This window comes from Xenopus laevis, chromosome 4S (assembly GCF_017654675.1).
Source record: "Xenopus laevis strain J_2021 chromosome 4S, Xenopus_laevis_v10.1, whole genome shotgun sequence".
Taxonomy (NCBI): domain Eukaryota; kingdom Metazoa; phylum Chordata; class Amphibia; order Anura; family Pipidae; genus Xenopus; species Xenopus laevis.
The window spans coordinates 130,322,107-130,339,396 of NC_054378.1; the positions used below are offsets into that span (position 1 = coordinate 130,322,107).

Sequence of the window (17,290 nt, forward strand, 5' to 3'; positions counted from 1 at the left end):
GGGCCAATTGTGAATCCCAGTCTGGGCCTGGACTCAGCTGATGTCTCTGGGGACATAAATATATGAAAATTCTCACCACCGCACTCCTGTATATTTACTCCTCTACTTCCAGTGGTGCTGGGTCTCCGTGGACCCGGCAAGGTCCCTTATAGAAGAATATAGAAAAGTACGGATCCGCACACACTTTATCTTCAAGCAGATGGGGGTTAACCCAAGTTTATTGTGCCACCACTAAGATCAACGTTTCGGGGGGGTTTACCTGATGAAGGGTGGGTAAACCCCCCCGAAACGTTGATCTTAGTGGTGGCACAATAAACTTGGGTTAACCCCCATCTGCTTGAAGATAAAGTGTGTGCGGATCCGTACTTTTCTATATTCTGGGGACAAAACCCAATACATTAGTTCACTGGGCTTTTATGAGCGTCTCTGCACTTTGTCTGTTTATGTTGAAGCAATTTCAGCCGCTCCCCGGTTCTGACATTACTGGATTTAATGAACTCTGCCATGTCGGCCGCCCAAGGAGTCAATTGCTATTTCCAGGCTAAACAGGGTCCGATATGCACAGGGCAGCCCTCCAGCACCCTCTTACTGCTTTCCAGCTACACTATGTTGCCAAGTTATTCAGACACATTTCTGGCCAAAAGTCTGTTACAATATCCTAAATCGGAACACTCAGTCCTAAACTGTCCATGGAAACAACATCAGGCTCAGGTGAGACTATTCATTTGTAACCTGTAGTTTTATTGGTGAGCAGCTGCACACAAACCCAACGGCACCACAAGCAGTGCCAAGAATTGGCCGGAGTGGGCTAAAAGCGCCTCCGCTGGGCTCTGGAGCAGTGGGAACGTGCCTTGTGGAGGGATAAATGGCATCTCCCCATCTGGCAGTTTTATGGGATAGACTGGGTTGGGCAATTGCCAGGAGACACTACCTGCCTGAATGTATAATTCAATGGTACTGTTTGGTGGAAGAAGAATATTGGGCTGGTTTCATGGTTTGGCAGTGTTTGACTGGGATACCAGGGGCCCACCCAAAAACCTTAGACCAGGGGCCCAAGAACATTTAGACCAGGGGCCCACTCTCAGTACTATTATTCTTTCTTACCATGAAATAGGCCAAGTGTTTAGCAGCATGAGGGCCCACTGACACTTTGGCCCACCGGGAGTTTTCCTGATTTCCCGGTAGGCCCAGGGCCGGAACTAGGGGTAGGCAGAAGAGGCACTTGCCTAGGGCACAAAGGCACAGGGGCGCCAGGCACGTACCTCTTCTGACGCCTTCCCCTAGCTCAGACCGCTATGTTCATTAGCTGTGGCCGCACTTCTACATAGTTTACGCATGCGCACTCGCGCGGTTTCAGCGCACGCGTCCTTGCCTTCTGCGCATGTGCGAGCGGTGGGGGCGAAGTATTGGCCGGGTTGCCTAGGGCGCCCGGCCGAGTAGGCCCGGCATTGGGTAGGCCAGTCCGACACTGTGGTTTGGGCCCCTGGTTCCAGTGAAATATTAAAGCTACAGGGTACAATGATATTCCTGACAATTCCATGATTCCTACTTTGTGGAACAGTTTGGGGGGGCCCTTTCCTGTTCCAGCACAATAATATCCCCCATGCACAGAGCCAGGTCAGTACAGAATGGATTTGCTGAGATGGGAAGAATCTGACTGCACAGAGCCCTCAACCCAACTGAATCCCTGTGGGATGAATTGGAACCCCGACTGTGAGCCTGATCCCCAACATCAGTGCCCAACCTCACTATTATGGCTGAATGGAAGCAACTCCCAGCAACAATGTTCCAACATCTAGTGGGACCTTCCCAGAAGCACCGGGGTAGTTATTGCATCAAGGGCGACACAGCGCAATATTAAACCCCTTGGTTAGGAATGAGATGTTGGGGAGGCAGCTGTACCCTTTAAATGAAATGACATAACTAAATGCTGTGGCAATAAAGTGCCAGTCAATGAGAAGTGTGCAAATAATGAGTATTTGGAGGGAGCGCATTTCTTCATCACAAAATAATTACAGGGTAGATTTCCGTGTGCGGCGTTTGATCATTGGGAAGGAGCCTGCAGTGGGGTGTCTTTATGTCCCCTCTGTGCTTTTATCTCACCTCCCTAATGATTTATTCATGTGAAACATTTCAGGCGCCGTCATTCGGCTGCTTTGAATCCCTTTCGTACCTGCAAATAAACACGCGACTTCAAGGCTTTCCAAGAGCCCCAAAAATATAAAGGATAATTAACAACGTGATGATACGTTTGTACGCGCGCCACTTGATAAATTCTTGACATTAATTGGGTTACAACCTGCGCCCGTCTGCTCAGAAGAACCGCCATTATGAAACTGCCACTTCTTAACTTATCTAATTAGTGTCACACAGTCGCTTCTCTCCAGTACGGGAGGCTCATCTTCTGGACCGGGGGGATGAATCTGCTGGGTCAGAAGGCTACTCTCTGAATTAAATACAACTCAAAGGGGTTGTTCACCTTTAAATCAACTGTTAGTATGGTATACAGAGTGATATACTGAGACAATTTGCAATTGTTTTTCATTTTTTATTATTTGTTTTAGTTTTTGAGTTATTTAGCTTTTTATTCAGCAGCTCTCCAGTTTGCAATTTCAGCTGTCTGGTTGCTAGGGTCCAAATTCCCCTAGCAACCATGCACTGATTTGAATAAGAGACTGGAATATGAATAGGAGAGGCCTGAATAGAAAGATGAGCAATAAAAAGTAACAACAATAAAGGTGTAGCCTTACAGAGCATTTGTTTTTTAGATGGGGTCAGTGACCCCAATTTGAAAGCTGCAAAGAGTCAGAAGAAGAAGGGAAATAATACAAACGCTATAAAAAATAAGTTGCTTACAATTGACCATTCTATAACATACGAGGAATTAACTTAATGGTGAACCAGCCCTGTATAAGTTGGTAGAGGGCACCTGCCCGTCATGAATACAGAAGAGGTACAATAGGTGGGAATGTCTTGCACCTCTCGACCCCAAAACTGATTGAAGATCCACAACGAGGTCCCAGGGTGGCACAAACACCATCAGCAGCTTATTGTTTTGTGTATACACATGCGCTATTAATGTATAGTCCCCAGATATATTATTACACTTACTGACCCGTGTATGGGCACCTCCGTGTGTGAGAATATGGCAGGATGTTTTGGGTTACTTAACTACTTAAAGGGATACTGTCATGGGAATTTTTTTTCAGTTAATAGTGCTGCTCCAGCAGAATTCTGCACTGAAATCCATTTCTCAAAAAGATTTTTTTTATATTTAATTTGGAAATCTGATATGGGGCTAGACATATTGTCAGTTTCCCAGCTGCCCCCAGTCATGTGACTTGTGCTCTGATAAACTTCAGTCACTCTTTACTGCTGTACTGCAAGTTGGAGTGATATCACCCCCTCCCCCAGCAGCCTAACAACAGAACAATGGGAAGGTAACCAGATAGCAGCTCCCTAACACAAGATAACAGCTGCCTGGTAGATCTAAGAACAACACTCAATAGTAAAATCCAGGTCCCACTGAGACACATTCAGTTACATTGAGTAGGAGAAACAACAGGCTGCCAGAAAGCAGTTCCATCCTAAAGTGCTGGCTCTTTCTGAAATCACATGACCAGGCAAAATGAGCTGAGATGCACCTACACACCAATATTACAACTAAATACACTTGCTGCTTCAGGAATGACATTTTATATTGTACAGTGAATTATTTGCAGTGTAAACAGTGTCATTTAGAAATAAAAACGACATCATACAAATCTTGGCAGAATCCCTTTAATAACACATCACATAAAGTGCCCAAATCAGCTCCATGCGACACTGGTCCTGCAGTTCTGACGGCTCTATACTGGGGGGTGTATTTACTTGCTGCCCTTATATTTAAATATAATTTCCTGGCGCCTGATTCTTTCTGATGGAAATGAGAAGGTAATTAGATTGCAGTGAATAATAGCATTAGAAAGTCACAACATGACACTAAGCCACTGCCCAAGGTTTACTTACACTGCAGCTAAAGAAACTGGGACCTCAGAGTCCATGCTCACCCCTACCCTACACACGGGTGCTCTATCATACACCCTAATATCACATGGGTGCCTCCACCTGAGCAATGAATGGGCAAGGAGTACGTAGCAAAGCTGGGAAAAGCCACCACTCATTATGGACAGAACGTGTGGCAGTTCAGCTCGGATGAATGGGTGCTGGGTGCAAAGTACAGGGAAGAGGGTCGCATGGGAGCCCCGGAACTCACACCAGCCTTTAGGAGATGTTATTTCTGTGAATTCAAGTGACTAGCGAATATGAAAATGGTGCCACTCGCATCTACACTGACGACCCTGCAACTTTACCAACACTGCTGCACCTTAATTCCAGGGGCCCCTCACTTCTACTTTGCACCTTGTGCTCCAGAGAACAGGGGCCACCCAGTGAGTACAGTGCTGCCTGTGCCTCTGTATTCATGATTTCCATATTTGTCCATTGATTGGAGAACTTTAGATAAAGAGGGGCCCATCTGATTCGACTTCACGTGCCGACAAACCAAACTCACCGGGGCTTCTTTATTGTAACGAGCCAACGAATCCTGCCAGGGGGTAAATGAAGTGCAAGAATAAAATAACCCTGGGACAGGACAATCAGAAAGCTGTGGTTACACTGGAGCCACTAGTAATGTTTCCTTAAGGAAATGCTTTGTTGCTATTTTAAGATGAATGTTCAGCAAATAAAGAGCATGAGAAGCACTTTGGCTTATTCTCAGCAATCCCCTCGTGTTCAGATCAAATCACAAACTAGGGATCAGCAGGGGTGGCCGGCCGAGTCAATTTTAGCCACTCAATAATCTGCAGTCTGGGCTCCCAATTCAACAAACTCAGCCAGAAAGCAAACCTGAATATATTATGAAACAATTATATTTTCTATCATTCCTATCGACTCACTGTGAGTTCTCTAGTGCACTTCTGTACCCCCAAAAACTGCCTCCTCTCACACACACACTTAATTACTGAAATAATTAATATATAGCAGGAAGTACTCACTGACATGTGAGGGATAATGTACCCCCTACCGTAAATGATAAGGATATTAGAAGTCACTGAGGGGTTGTTCTGTGACCATATAAAGGCACAAGGCTGCAGGCTGAGTTATACAGGGAACTCTGAGTATCACTCATGTATTATAAGGGATAATGTACCCCCTACTGTAAATGATAAGGATATTAGAGGTCACTGAGGGGTTGTTCTGTGACCATTTAAAGGCGCAAGGCTGCAGGCTGAGTTATACAGGGAACTCTGAGTATCACTCATGTATTATAAGGGATAATGTACCCCCTACTGTAAATGATAAGGATATTAGAAGTCACTGAGGGGTTGTTCTGTGACCATATAAAGACACAAGGCTGCAGGCTGAGTTATACAGGGAACTCTGAGTATCACTCATGTATTATAAGGGATAATGTACCCCCTACTGTAAATGATAAGGATATTAGAGGTCACTGAGGGGTTGTTCTGTGACCATATAAAGGCACAAGGCTGCAGGCTGAGTTATACAGGGAACTCGGAGTATCACTCATGTATTATAAGGGATAATGTACCCCCTACTGTAAATGATAAGGATATTAGAAGTCACTGAGGGGTTGTTCTGTGACCATATAAAGGCACAAGGCTGCAGGCTGAGTTATACAGGGAACTCTGAGTATCACTCATGTATTATAAGAGAAAATGTACCCCCTACCATAAATGATAAGGATATTAGAAGTCACTGAGGGGTTGTTCTGTGACCATATAAAGACACAAGGCTGCAGGCTGAGTTATACAGGGAACTCTGAGTATCACTCATGTATTATAAGGGATAATGTACCCCCTACTGTAAATGATAAGGATATTAGAGGTCACTGAGGGGTTGTTCTGTGACCATTTAAAGGCGCAAGGCTGCAGGCTGAGTTATACAGGGAACTCTGAGTATCACTCATGTATTATAAGGGATAATGTACCCCCTACTGTAAATGATAAGGATATTAGAGGTCACTGAGGGGTTGTTCTGTGACCATATAAAGGCACAAGGCTGCAGGCTGAGTAATACAGGGAACTCTGAGTATCACTCATGTATTATAAGAGAAAATGTACCCCCTACCATAAATGATAAGGATATTAGAAGTCACTGAGGGGTTGTTCTGTGACCATATAAAGGCACAAGGCTGCAGGCTGAGTTATACAGGGAACTCTGAGTATCACTCGTGTATTATAAGGGATAATGTACCCCCTACTGTAAATGATAAGGATATTCAAAGTCACTGAGGGGTTGTTCTGTGACCATATAAAGGCACAAGGCTGCAGGCTGAGTTATACAGGGAACTCTGAGTATCACTCATGTATTATAAGGGATAATGTAGCCCCTACTGTAAATGATAAGGATATTAGAAGTCACTGAGGGGGTCTGTGACCATATAAAGACACAAGGCTGCAGGCTGAGTTATACAGGGAACTCTGAGTATCACTCGTGTATTATAAGGGATAATGTACCCCCTACTGTAAATGATAAGGATATTAGAAGTCACTGAGGGGTTGTTCTGTGACCATATAAAGGCACAAGGCTGCAGGCTGAGTTATACAGGGAACTCTGAGTATCACTCATGTATTATAAGGGATAATATACCCCCTACTGTAAATGATAAGGATATTAGAAGTCACTGAGGGGTTGTTCTGTGACCATATAAAGGCACAAGGCTGCAGGCTGAGTTATACAGGGAACTCTGAGTATCACTCATGTATTATAAGGGATAATGTACCCCCTACTGTAAATGATAAGGATATTAGAAGTCACTGAGGGGTCTGTGACCATATAAAGGTACAAGGCTGTTATCTTGCCTTTCTCAATCTGGCCTCACTGTCTCCATCTTTTTATATTATACCTACAATTCCGCACTATTGTCACCTACATCTGCTGTTCTGTGGAGGCTGCTATGTTGGGGTGCAGAGCACGGAGCCGGGGAGCTCTGGCACTCAGCAGCCATGTTACAAGCTGGCAGCAGCAGGCAGTGCAGGTTAGACCAGAGGAAGGTTCTGGTGGGTTCCCGGTGCGGTTTATGATACACATACATTTCTATGGCACATTAATGACAAGGGTAAAGTGACACTGAGTTTCCAAACAAATAAATGAACATTATGGCAGGGAAATCAGCTCCCGTAACTGCCAGTGACACCGAAGCGACTCTCACTTAACCTTGTGTCCTATTTATTTGCAGCTAATCCGGCCCAAGGGCTAATCTTAGCAGCTTGTCTGCTCGCTGACAATTAAACAAAGAAATCACATTAACCATAACTCTGGGCAAAAGAACAAATTAGCAGTAACGAAGCAATTCCTAGATAAGGAAATCCCTGTATTCACTCAAGTTGCATTAAATCATTTCATCCTTTCTTTTGTAATAAAAAAAAAAAAGATTTTTTTTTTATATTTTCACGTAGAACCTGGTGGTTTATAGACTCTGATGTCCTTATTGTTGGGAGTAAAAGCCTCAACCACATTATTATCTACATGACTTTCCCTTTCCAATGGAATCAGCAGGGGAGCATTTGGGGGTTCACGGGTACATGCAATGGGCCAATCATTGACCTGGAGGGAAGAGCACAAGACCTGGGTGGGAAGACTTCCTGTAATTGGCCGCAAAGCAAACGCCATCAATTATATTATTAATTAAACATATCTCAGATAAATGCACTTGTTTCACGGCTGAACTTATCTGCTTCCCATAATAAAATCCTAGTATAGTGCAAGGTTGCCCTGCAGCCAATAGAAACTCATGAAACTCACTAGCAATCACCAACAAGCACAATTCAACATCAGTCTAAGGAAGAAAACAGCCCAAACGTTCCACTCAAATCATCAGGAAAAAAGCAGAACTTTTCCACCAAGTAACAACATGGAATTAATAACAGGGTCTGAAAAACCATCACACCAGAGGCCCCCAATCAGCTGCCAAATCCAGCTTCTTTTCTTCCTTATTTTTTTCCTGGAACTAAAGGGAGGGGGAAGAGGAGACAGGAGCTTGAACCCTCGTCATTAAGATTTCCCTAAAATAGATTTCATGCAGCATTAAAAAAAACTTCTAATTCACAAGCCTCAGCTCCCAAGGATTCTGGATAATTGGACCAATATCTGTATTTAATAGGCACCAAACTGATCCCAATGCAACTTCTTAAAGACCATAAATATATTAGTAACAAATACATGGCTGTTGTTTCTTTGTCAACAGGTGTCTACACTTGTTATGTTTGTCATTTTGCCCTAATGTTTTTGGTCAAATGTCTCACTCTTAACCTACTGTCTCCATCTTGTCCTACAATTTTGCTCAACTGGCTTCATCTTCCCCTAGGTTGCCATGTTGTTCAAATGGCTCCATCTTGCCCTACTGTCTCCATCTTGCTCAACTGTCTCCAACTTAACCTACTGTCTCCATCTTGTCCTACTTTTGCCATCTTGTTCAAATGGCTCCATCTTTCCCTACTATATCCATCTTGCTCAACTGTCTCCAACTTAACTACTGTCTCCATCTTGTCCTACTGTCCCAACCTTGTAGACCTGGGTCAAACTTGCTCCACTATCACCATCATGCTTAATCTTAAGTGTCTCTATCTTATACTATTGACTTCTTCTTCTAAATCCATCTTAAACCAATGAACTGTCTCCATCTTGCCCTGCTGTCATCATCTTGCCTATTGTGACCATGTTGTCCGACTGTCTTCATCTTGCCCTACTGTTCCCACCTTGCTCTACTGTCACCATCATGCTTAACTGTCTCCAGAGTGTCCAATTATCTTCTTCTTGATCAGTTGACTCCATCTTAACCCAGTGAATGGTCTCCATCTTGTCCTACTGTCATTATCTTGCCTACTGTCACCATATCAACTGTCTTCATCTTTCCCTACTGTGTACACCTCGTTGACCTGGCTCCATCTTGCTCTACTGTCACCATCATGCTCAACTATCTCAAGATTGTCCAATTGTCTCCATCTTGCTCAGTGGACTCCCTCTTAACCCAGTAAATGGTCTCCATCTTGCCCTACTGTCAATATCTTGCCTACTGTCACCATATCACTCAACTGCCTTCATCTTGCCCTACTGTCCACCCCTTGTTGACCTGGCTCCATCTTGCTCTACTGTCACCATCATGCTTAACTGTCTCCAGATTGTCCAATTGTCTCCATAATGCTCAGTAGACTCCATCTTAACCCAGTGAATGGTCTCCATCTTGGCCTACTGTCATTATCTTGCCTATTGTCACCATATCACTCAACTGTCTTCATCTTGCCCTACTGTCCACACCTTGTTGACCTGGCTCCATCTTGCTGTACTGTCACCTCCTTCCTGCCTCAGTTCTCTTTCACCTTAACCCAGTGAATGGTCTCCATCTTGCCCTACTCTCATCCCCTTGCCTTACTATCACTGTGTAGATCAAGTGTCTTCATCTTGTCTTACTTTCTACATCTTGTCCTATGATGCCATATGATAACAAAGCAATGTTGAAAGCCACCCACAAGCAATATGATAAAAGAAAGAGCAATGTACTTACCAGGTTGTGGTTTGTTGAATTTGAATCATCTTGAGGAAATGGAATATAAACAGCTAAGGCCACACAATTGGCAAAAATAGCCACTAGTATAAATATGTCAAATGGTCTGGAGATGGGGTTAAGGTCTTAATACAAAATGGGGTTCAGATCACAAGCATTATTTCATAGCCCTGTACTGCCATGGTGTCACTAGTAAGAACAGCAAAGCCCCCCATTATTACCTGCATCCCACAATAACACAACTTGTCCCAATGCTGTTCCCTATCAGACTGTAGGACAGTTGTACATAGTGTCCCAGCCCATCGTCACACATCATACGGCCATGGGACAAGCTGGGTCACTCCGCAGGGTATATGGTGCTGACTTTATGGCTCTATCTGTGCTATTAAACCAGTGGATCTGGGGGCTCAGTGAGTAACAGAAGTAGTTAATTCAATTCATGGCAGTGAAGCTCCAGTTGGAGTGAGGTGCATGTGCTTACAGAGGAATAATGGCTGGGATAGCAGAGCATCCCCTACTGAGAATACAGTGACCTTCACATGGATATCAGATACTATCTGTCTCCTTGGCAAGTCCTGAGAATGACAATAAAAGGATACTTCCATTCCACTATGCTGATGCAGGCTCTCCGTATTGGGTTATTGAGAGACAGGCAGAATAGAGCACGGGTTGGTCTGTTGTTGGTGGAGCTTCCTCCTTGCTTTTTGCTCTTCGCATATTGCTGACGTTTTTTCTGGGATAGGGATCCGACTGGCAAGGGTTCAGTGGTGCTCATACTTTGGGCAGCCTTGGCTTGTCTTGCAGCATCGATGGCAGCTTGCCAGGATAAAACTGTCGGTTTGGAAGGTGCTCGACCTTTCGACTGCGAAGCCAGCCCGTCAAGAGAGACTGGAATCCGGGTGCCACTTGCATAGTTTGAATCTGTAAACGAGAAGCATTTTATTAATTAATATATATATATAGCCTGAAGGCCAGATAGGGGGAGATTTGGGTGAGTGCTTATTTGTACCCTGGGTACCCCTGGAACTATAGCAGGGTGACACCCCAATGTTTCTATATATCTGTAACCTTGTTATGAGCTAAGGGGGCCCAGGCTGAAGGTCAGTTAGGGGGAGATTTGGGGTGAGTGCTTATTTGTACCCTGGGTACCCCTGGAACTATAGCAGAGTGACACCCCAATGTTTCTATATATCTGTAACCTTGTTATGAGCTAAGGGGGTCCAGTCTGAAGGCCAGTTAGGGGGAGATTTGGGGTGAGTATTTATTTGTACCCTGGGTACCCCTGGAACTATAGCAGGGTGACACCCCAATGTTTCTATATATCTGTAACCTTGTTATGAGCTAAGGGGGCCCAGCCTGAAGGTCAGTTAGGGGGAGTTTTGGGGTGAGTGCTTATTTGTGCCCTGGGTACCCCTGGATCTATAGCAGGGTGACACCCCAATGTTTCTATATATCTGTAACCTTGTTATGAGGTAAGGGGGTCCAGTCTGGAGGCCAGTTAGGGGGAGATTTGGGGTGAGTGTTTATTTGTGCCCTGAGGACCCCCTGGAACTATCGCTGCCCTGTTACCTGTTACCCCAATGGTTCTACATGTCTGTAATTTTGCTATGAGCTGATCTGATTGTTCACTTATTATTGTAGAATGGCAGATACTACAAAACTCCAAAAAAACGATCTTGCTATAAAACCAAAGACAGTTGGCACATTTTGCTAATGCCAAAACCCAGAAGACCAAATATTTTAGCTCAGATTTTTCATAATGAAATAAAAGAAGACCTTGATTGAAGGTCAGAAACACATGATGTTCAGGTTTTCCCCCCGCTATCAGCCTACTGGATAATTAGGGATTAGCTGAACTGTCGTTGCACATAAGATTCAACCCATTCCATTAAGATTTTGAGCTTCAACTTGTATTAATTACTGAAGGGATATTGCTGAACCCAAGGTCTGTTAGTGTACTCACATCTTAAAGTTTATGATCTCTTGTTTCTGTTCTGCAGTTCTCCAGGGTGTAACTGTTATCTGATCCCAATATAAAAAAACACTATATACTCATGTACTGCAGGTTTATTGGATATACTTTATATAATGTACTAACTAGAAGTAGAAGAAATAGATGAGAGGTCAATATAAGGGTTGTGTGACATTAACACACTATCAGTACAAAATGCGAGTGAATTGGGATAAAAATGGAACGACTGTACATTTTCTCTGAATGGAAGGTGCACAATTAGGGGAACACTGGAATTAACACCAGGCCCAGGAAATATAAATATTTTAACAAAAACAAATAAAGAAAAAGAGACCTTGGGTGATTTAGATGTTGCAAAACTACAACTCCCAGAATCCCCAAGGGCTTACTTTTGTTTATGCATTTTATCAGTTGCCAAAACTTGTAAGAACTGGAATTCCAGTATTAATCATGAAAAAGTTGCAAAGGAAAGAGATATAAAGCAATGAACCAAGTCCTAGCCTTTTTTGGGGATTTAAACTGTAACCCATTCCTATTTCTAAATCATCTTGAGAATTTCCATGGAATTTTGCTTTGAGTCAAACACATATGGTTGGAAGCAACTTTGTAGTTGACTGGGAATATGATTGCCAGCAACCTTACAGTTTTTTTAGGAAAATGTTTAGAAGCAACTTCCAAGATCAATGCAAATATGGTTAAAAGCAATGACTTAGACAATATATAGGCAGAAGCACCTTCCCATTGGATTATGATTAGAAGCAGTGGCGTAACTACCAGGGGTGCAGGAGGTGCAACTTCACCAGGGCCAATGGGGCCTGTGTCCAGGGAGGGAAAGTACACAGCCAAAAGTGTCTTTATATTTTTGTCTTTTTTCCCTGTTCTTTACAGACACTTAGAAACAGTGGGATTCGAGCGTGCACATACATGAGACGCCCTATGTGACCTCAGCTATGCAATGTCTAATGGTAGGGAGGGAAAAAGGCACCAGTTTAAGTTAAATGCTTCTGGACTCAGCTGACAGGCAGAATCTAGTCCTTCTATTAGTTTTGGGGTATATTGTTAGAATTGTGACTGTGCCCTCCTTCTATGAGTTTTGCACCAGTGCCCCTAGGTGTCTACTTACACCACTGATTAGAAGTTCCATCAGAACTCCTTTGGAGTAAAGTTAGATAGAAGATTCAGAGCTGCACTGGAATATATTCAGAAGAACCTTCATAGCTCCAATTGAATATAGTTAGAAGTACCTTCAGGAAAAGCATCCATGGGTAAGCTTTAACACCCTGACAAGAGCTAAAACAAAACGTGACTAGCTTTACCAAACCCTGACACATACTATGAAGCTGCCATTCTAAATAGGATAATAGACTGGTCTCACCACGTGAACACTCCTACCTCATCCACCTGCCGTGGATAGACTTATTACACAGACGAATTACATACCGACACCACCCCACACTTGCCACCACAATAGACATGTGGGACAAGTTAAAAACTAAATACGAACTATACAAATATCCATCCCCATTGCTTCCAATAATAAACAATCCAGCCTTCCCTCCAGGACTGGGCAACACAAGACTCCGCAAATGGTTGATCTACGATAACTTATAACTGATTTTTGGAAGAAGTTCATTTCAAAAGAAAAACTGTGACAAAATAGCAGACTTATTTGCACTATCCCAAATACAACATTATTACAGAAGCCTAGGTGGAATACAGGCCTTTGGACGACCACTGCTCCCATTTGAGTTTCTATGCTCCACGGACTTACCCCCCATGAAGACCTTGTCCTCAATACACAAACTACTACAACCAACACCAAAACTTTTTCCAGAAATGGTCGAAAATTTCTTAAAAAATATGGTGTCAATACTAATGCAATGTATAGGTGGTACTGAACTATGCAATAAAAATCATAATAATAATAATAAAAAAAAAACCTTCAGAGCTCCATTGGCATATAGTTAGAAGAACCTTCAGAGCTCCATCAGAATATAGTTAGAAGAACCTTCAGAGCTCTATTGGAATATAGTCAGAATTAACTTCAGAGCTCCATTGGACTATAGTTAAAAAAAACTATTGTAAGTAATGTATCAGTGTTTGCAGATGAGACAAAACTATCAGCCCAATTAATTCCATCCAGGATGTGGCACTTGCAACAGGATCTTGACTAACTGGCAATCTGGGCAGCTAAGTGGCAAATGAGATTCAATGTTGATAAATGTAAAGTCCTGCACCTGGGATGTAACAATATCCACTTATACCCTTAATGGGACTGCACTAGGCAAATCCATAATGGAGACGGAGCTTGGAGTCCTTGTAGATAATAAACTTGTCTGTAGCAAGCAATGCCAGTCAGCAGCATCAAGGGCAAATAAGGTCTTGAGTTGTATTAAATGGGGCAGAGAGTCACGGGAGGAGGGGGTCCCACTGTATAGAGCACTGGTAAGGCCCCATCTAGAATATGCCCTACAGTTTTGGTCTCCATCACTCAAACAGGACATTATTGTATTAGAGAGGGGACAGAGAAGGGCAACTAAGCTGGTAAAGGGAAAATCTTAGCTATGAGGAAAGACTGGCCAAATATTTTGTCCTGTTAGGAGAAGTTCCTCCTAGTGCCCACATCAAGGTCATCTGTAAACAAATGAATGTCAAGTTTGCAGTCACAATCTCTCAGATTTGTATTACGAACCCCTCCAGCACCACTGGGCTCTCAGCATTGGATCTGATATCAGTTACCTACACTTTTCTCTTTATACACAACATTTCTATATTTCCTGATTAACGAGGGCAAAACGAAAAATGTCCAGCTAATGCAACATGATCAGGGTTATATAGGGTAATATAATGCAACATGATCAGGGTTATATAGGGTAATATAAAGCAGATGATCAGGGTTATATAGGGTAATATAATGCAACATGATCAGGGTTATATCGGGTTATATAATGGCACATGATCAGGGTTATATAGGGTAATATAATGCAACATGATCAGGGTTATATAGGGTAATATAAAGCCACATGATCAGGGTTATATAGGGTAATATAATGCCACATGATCAGGGTTATATAGGGTAATATAAAGCCACATGATCAGGGTTATATAGGGTAATATAAAGCCACATGATCAGGGTTATATAGGGTAATATAATGCAACATGATCAGGGTTATATAGGGTAATATAAAGCCACATGATCAGGGTTATATAGGGTAATATAATGCAACATGATCAGGGTTATATAGGGTAATATAATGCAACATGATCAGGGTTATATAGGGTAATATAAAGCCACATGATCAGGGTTATATAGGGTAATATAAAGCCACATGATCAGGGTTATATAGGGTAATATAATGCAACATAATCAGGGTTATATAGGGTAATATAATGCAACATGATCAGGGTTATATAGGGTTATATAATGCAACATGATCATGGTTATATAGGTTTATATAATACAACATGATCATGGTAATATAGGGTAATATAAAGCAAGACGATCAGGGTTATATAGGGTTATATAATGCAACATGATCAGGGCTATATAGGGTAATATAATGCAACATGATCATGGTTATATAGGGTAATATAGTGCAACATGATCAGGGTTATATAGGTTAATATAATGCCACATGATCAGGGTTATATAGGGTAATATAATGCAACATGATCAGGGTTATATAGGGTTATATAATGCAACATGATCAGGGTTATATAGGCTAATATAATGCAACATGATCATGGTTATATAGGCTAATATAATGCAACATGATCATGGTTATATAGGGTTATATAATGCCACATAATCAGGGTTATATAGGGTTATATAATGACACATGATCAGGGTTATATAGGGTAATATAATGCAACATGATCAGGGCTATATAGGGTAATATAATGCAACATGATCATGGTTATATAGGGTTATATAATGCCACATCATCAGGGTTATATAGGGTAATATAATGCCACATGATCAGGGTTATATAGGGTTATATAATGCAACATGATCAGGGTTATATAGGGTTATATAATGCAACATGATCAGGGTAATTTAGGGTAATATAATGCAACATGATCAGGGTTATATAGGGTAATATAATGCAACATGATCAGGGTTATATAGGGTAATATAATGCCACATGATCAGGGTTATATAGGGTTATATATATATTTTTTTTATTTTTATTATTATTTTTTTAGCTGAATCTGAGGACAACGGTCTCCCCCAAGCAGACTATACACAGACAGTGACACAATATACAGGAATGAGCAAAGCAGTTTTTCTATTTAGGAAGTAGTGGGTATCTCTGGTTTAGGAATAAGTAACACTAGTACAAAGGTGCATGTGTATATATATATATATGTGTATATATGCTATGTTTACACACACTAAGTGAATATTGCTGGCTAGCAGGGGGCCCCATTACCAGCCTGAATACAGATATATATCAAGCTGACAGCTGGCTGCGCATCAATCCAAATATAGCTCAGCCAGGCCATGCTGTGGGCATTGGGATTACTGTAACCATATCATTATTGCTTGTCAAACACAAGTCATTATGTGAGCCCAGTGATAGTGACATCTCTATATACTGTACTGTGCCCACCATGGCAGGAGGAGCAATGCTCAGAAACCTTACAGATCCATTATTCATGATGGGGAATCTCACTCAAGATGTTTCTTCAGCAGAATGAGAAATAAGTGATTTGTTGATCACTTTGAGTGACTTGTCTTGTTCCCAGCCCTCCCAGATGTTGTTCTAGAAAACTCCCTTCTGCCCTCCAGTCATGGCATTAATTATCATTTCTATGTTAATTTGCCGTAGCTTCCCATGGTGGAAACGCCACTAGTTGGAGATGTAATTCCGTGGTACCAGTCTTGTCAATGTCTTTGTAGATTTCCAAGTGAGTTTAGGGTCATTGTCTTGTTGGAATATCCGACCCCTGCAGCGGAACTTCAACTTTATGACTGATGCTTGAACATTATCCTGAAGAATTTGTTGATATTGGGTTGAATTCATCCGACCCTCGACTTTAACAAGGGCCCCAGTAGTCCCTGAACTAGCCACACAGCCCCTGAACTAGCCACACAGCCCCTGAACTAGCCACACAGCCCCACAGCATGATGGGACCTCCACCAAATGTGACAGTCGGTAGCAGGTGTTTTTCTTGGAATGTCGTGTTCTTCTTCCCCCATGTAAAGCGCTTTTTGTTATGAGCAACTAACTCAATTTTTGTCTCATCAGTTCACAGCACTTTGTTCCAAAATGACTGTGTCTAAATGATCTTTTCCATAGAACAAGCGAGTGTGTTTGTGTGAGTGCAGAAAGGGCTTCTCATCCCCCTGCCATACACATGTTCTTTGTGCAAATTGTGTTGAATTGTAGAACGATGTACAGATACACCTGCATCTGCAGCAAGATCTTCTTGCAGGTCTTTGGAGATGATCTTTGGCTTGTCTGTAACATTCTCACAATCCTCCGCATATGTCGCTCCTGGATTTTTCTTGGCCTGTCAGACCCGGGTTTTACAGCAACTGTGCCTGTGACCTTCCATTTCCTCATTCCATTCCTTACAGTTGGAACTGACAGTTTAAACCTCTGAGATGCTTTTTGTAGCCTTCCCCTAAACCCTGATACTGAACAATCTTTGTTTTCAGATCTTTTGAGAGTTGCTTTGAGGATCCCATGCTGTCACTCTTCAGAGGAGAGTCAAACAGAAGCACAACTTGCAATTGGTCACCTTAA

General features: G+C 42.4%; 1 protein-coding gene across 3 annotated transcripts in view; it reads right to left on the bottom strand.

The window, feature by feature from the left end:
* LOC108704388 (voltage-dependent L-type calcium channel subunit alpha-1D) overlaps positions 1-17,290 on the bottom strand; it is a 147,779-nt gene that overhangs the window by 122,428 nt on the left and 8,061 nt on the right. For all 3 annotated transcript variants that reach the window (XM_041561867.1, XM_041561866.1, XM_041561868.1), the window contains exons 2-3: positions 10,165-10,486; positions 9,566-9,671 (exon numbers count right to left, since the gene is read on the bottom strand). In XM_041561867.1, coding sequence (XP_041417801.1) covers positions 9,566-9,671; positions 10,165-10,486 — 428 coding nt within the window. The remainder of the gene's footprint in view (positions 1-9,565; positions 9,672-10,164; positions 10,487-17,290) is intronic.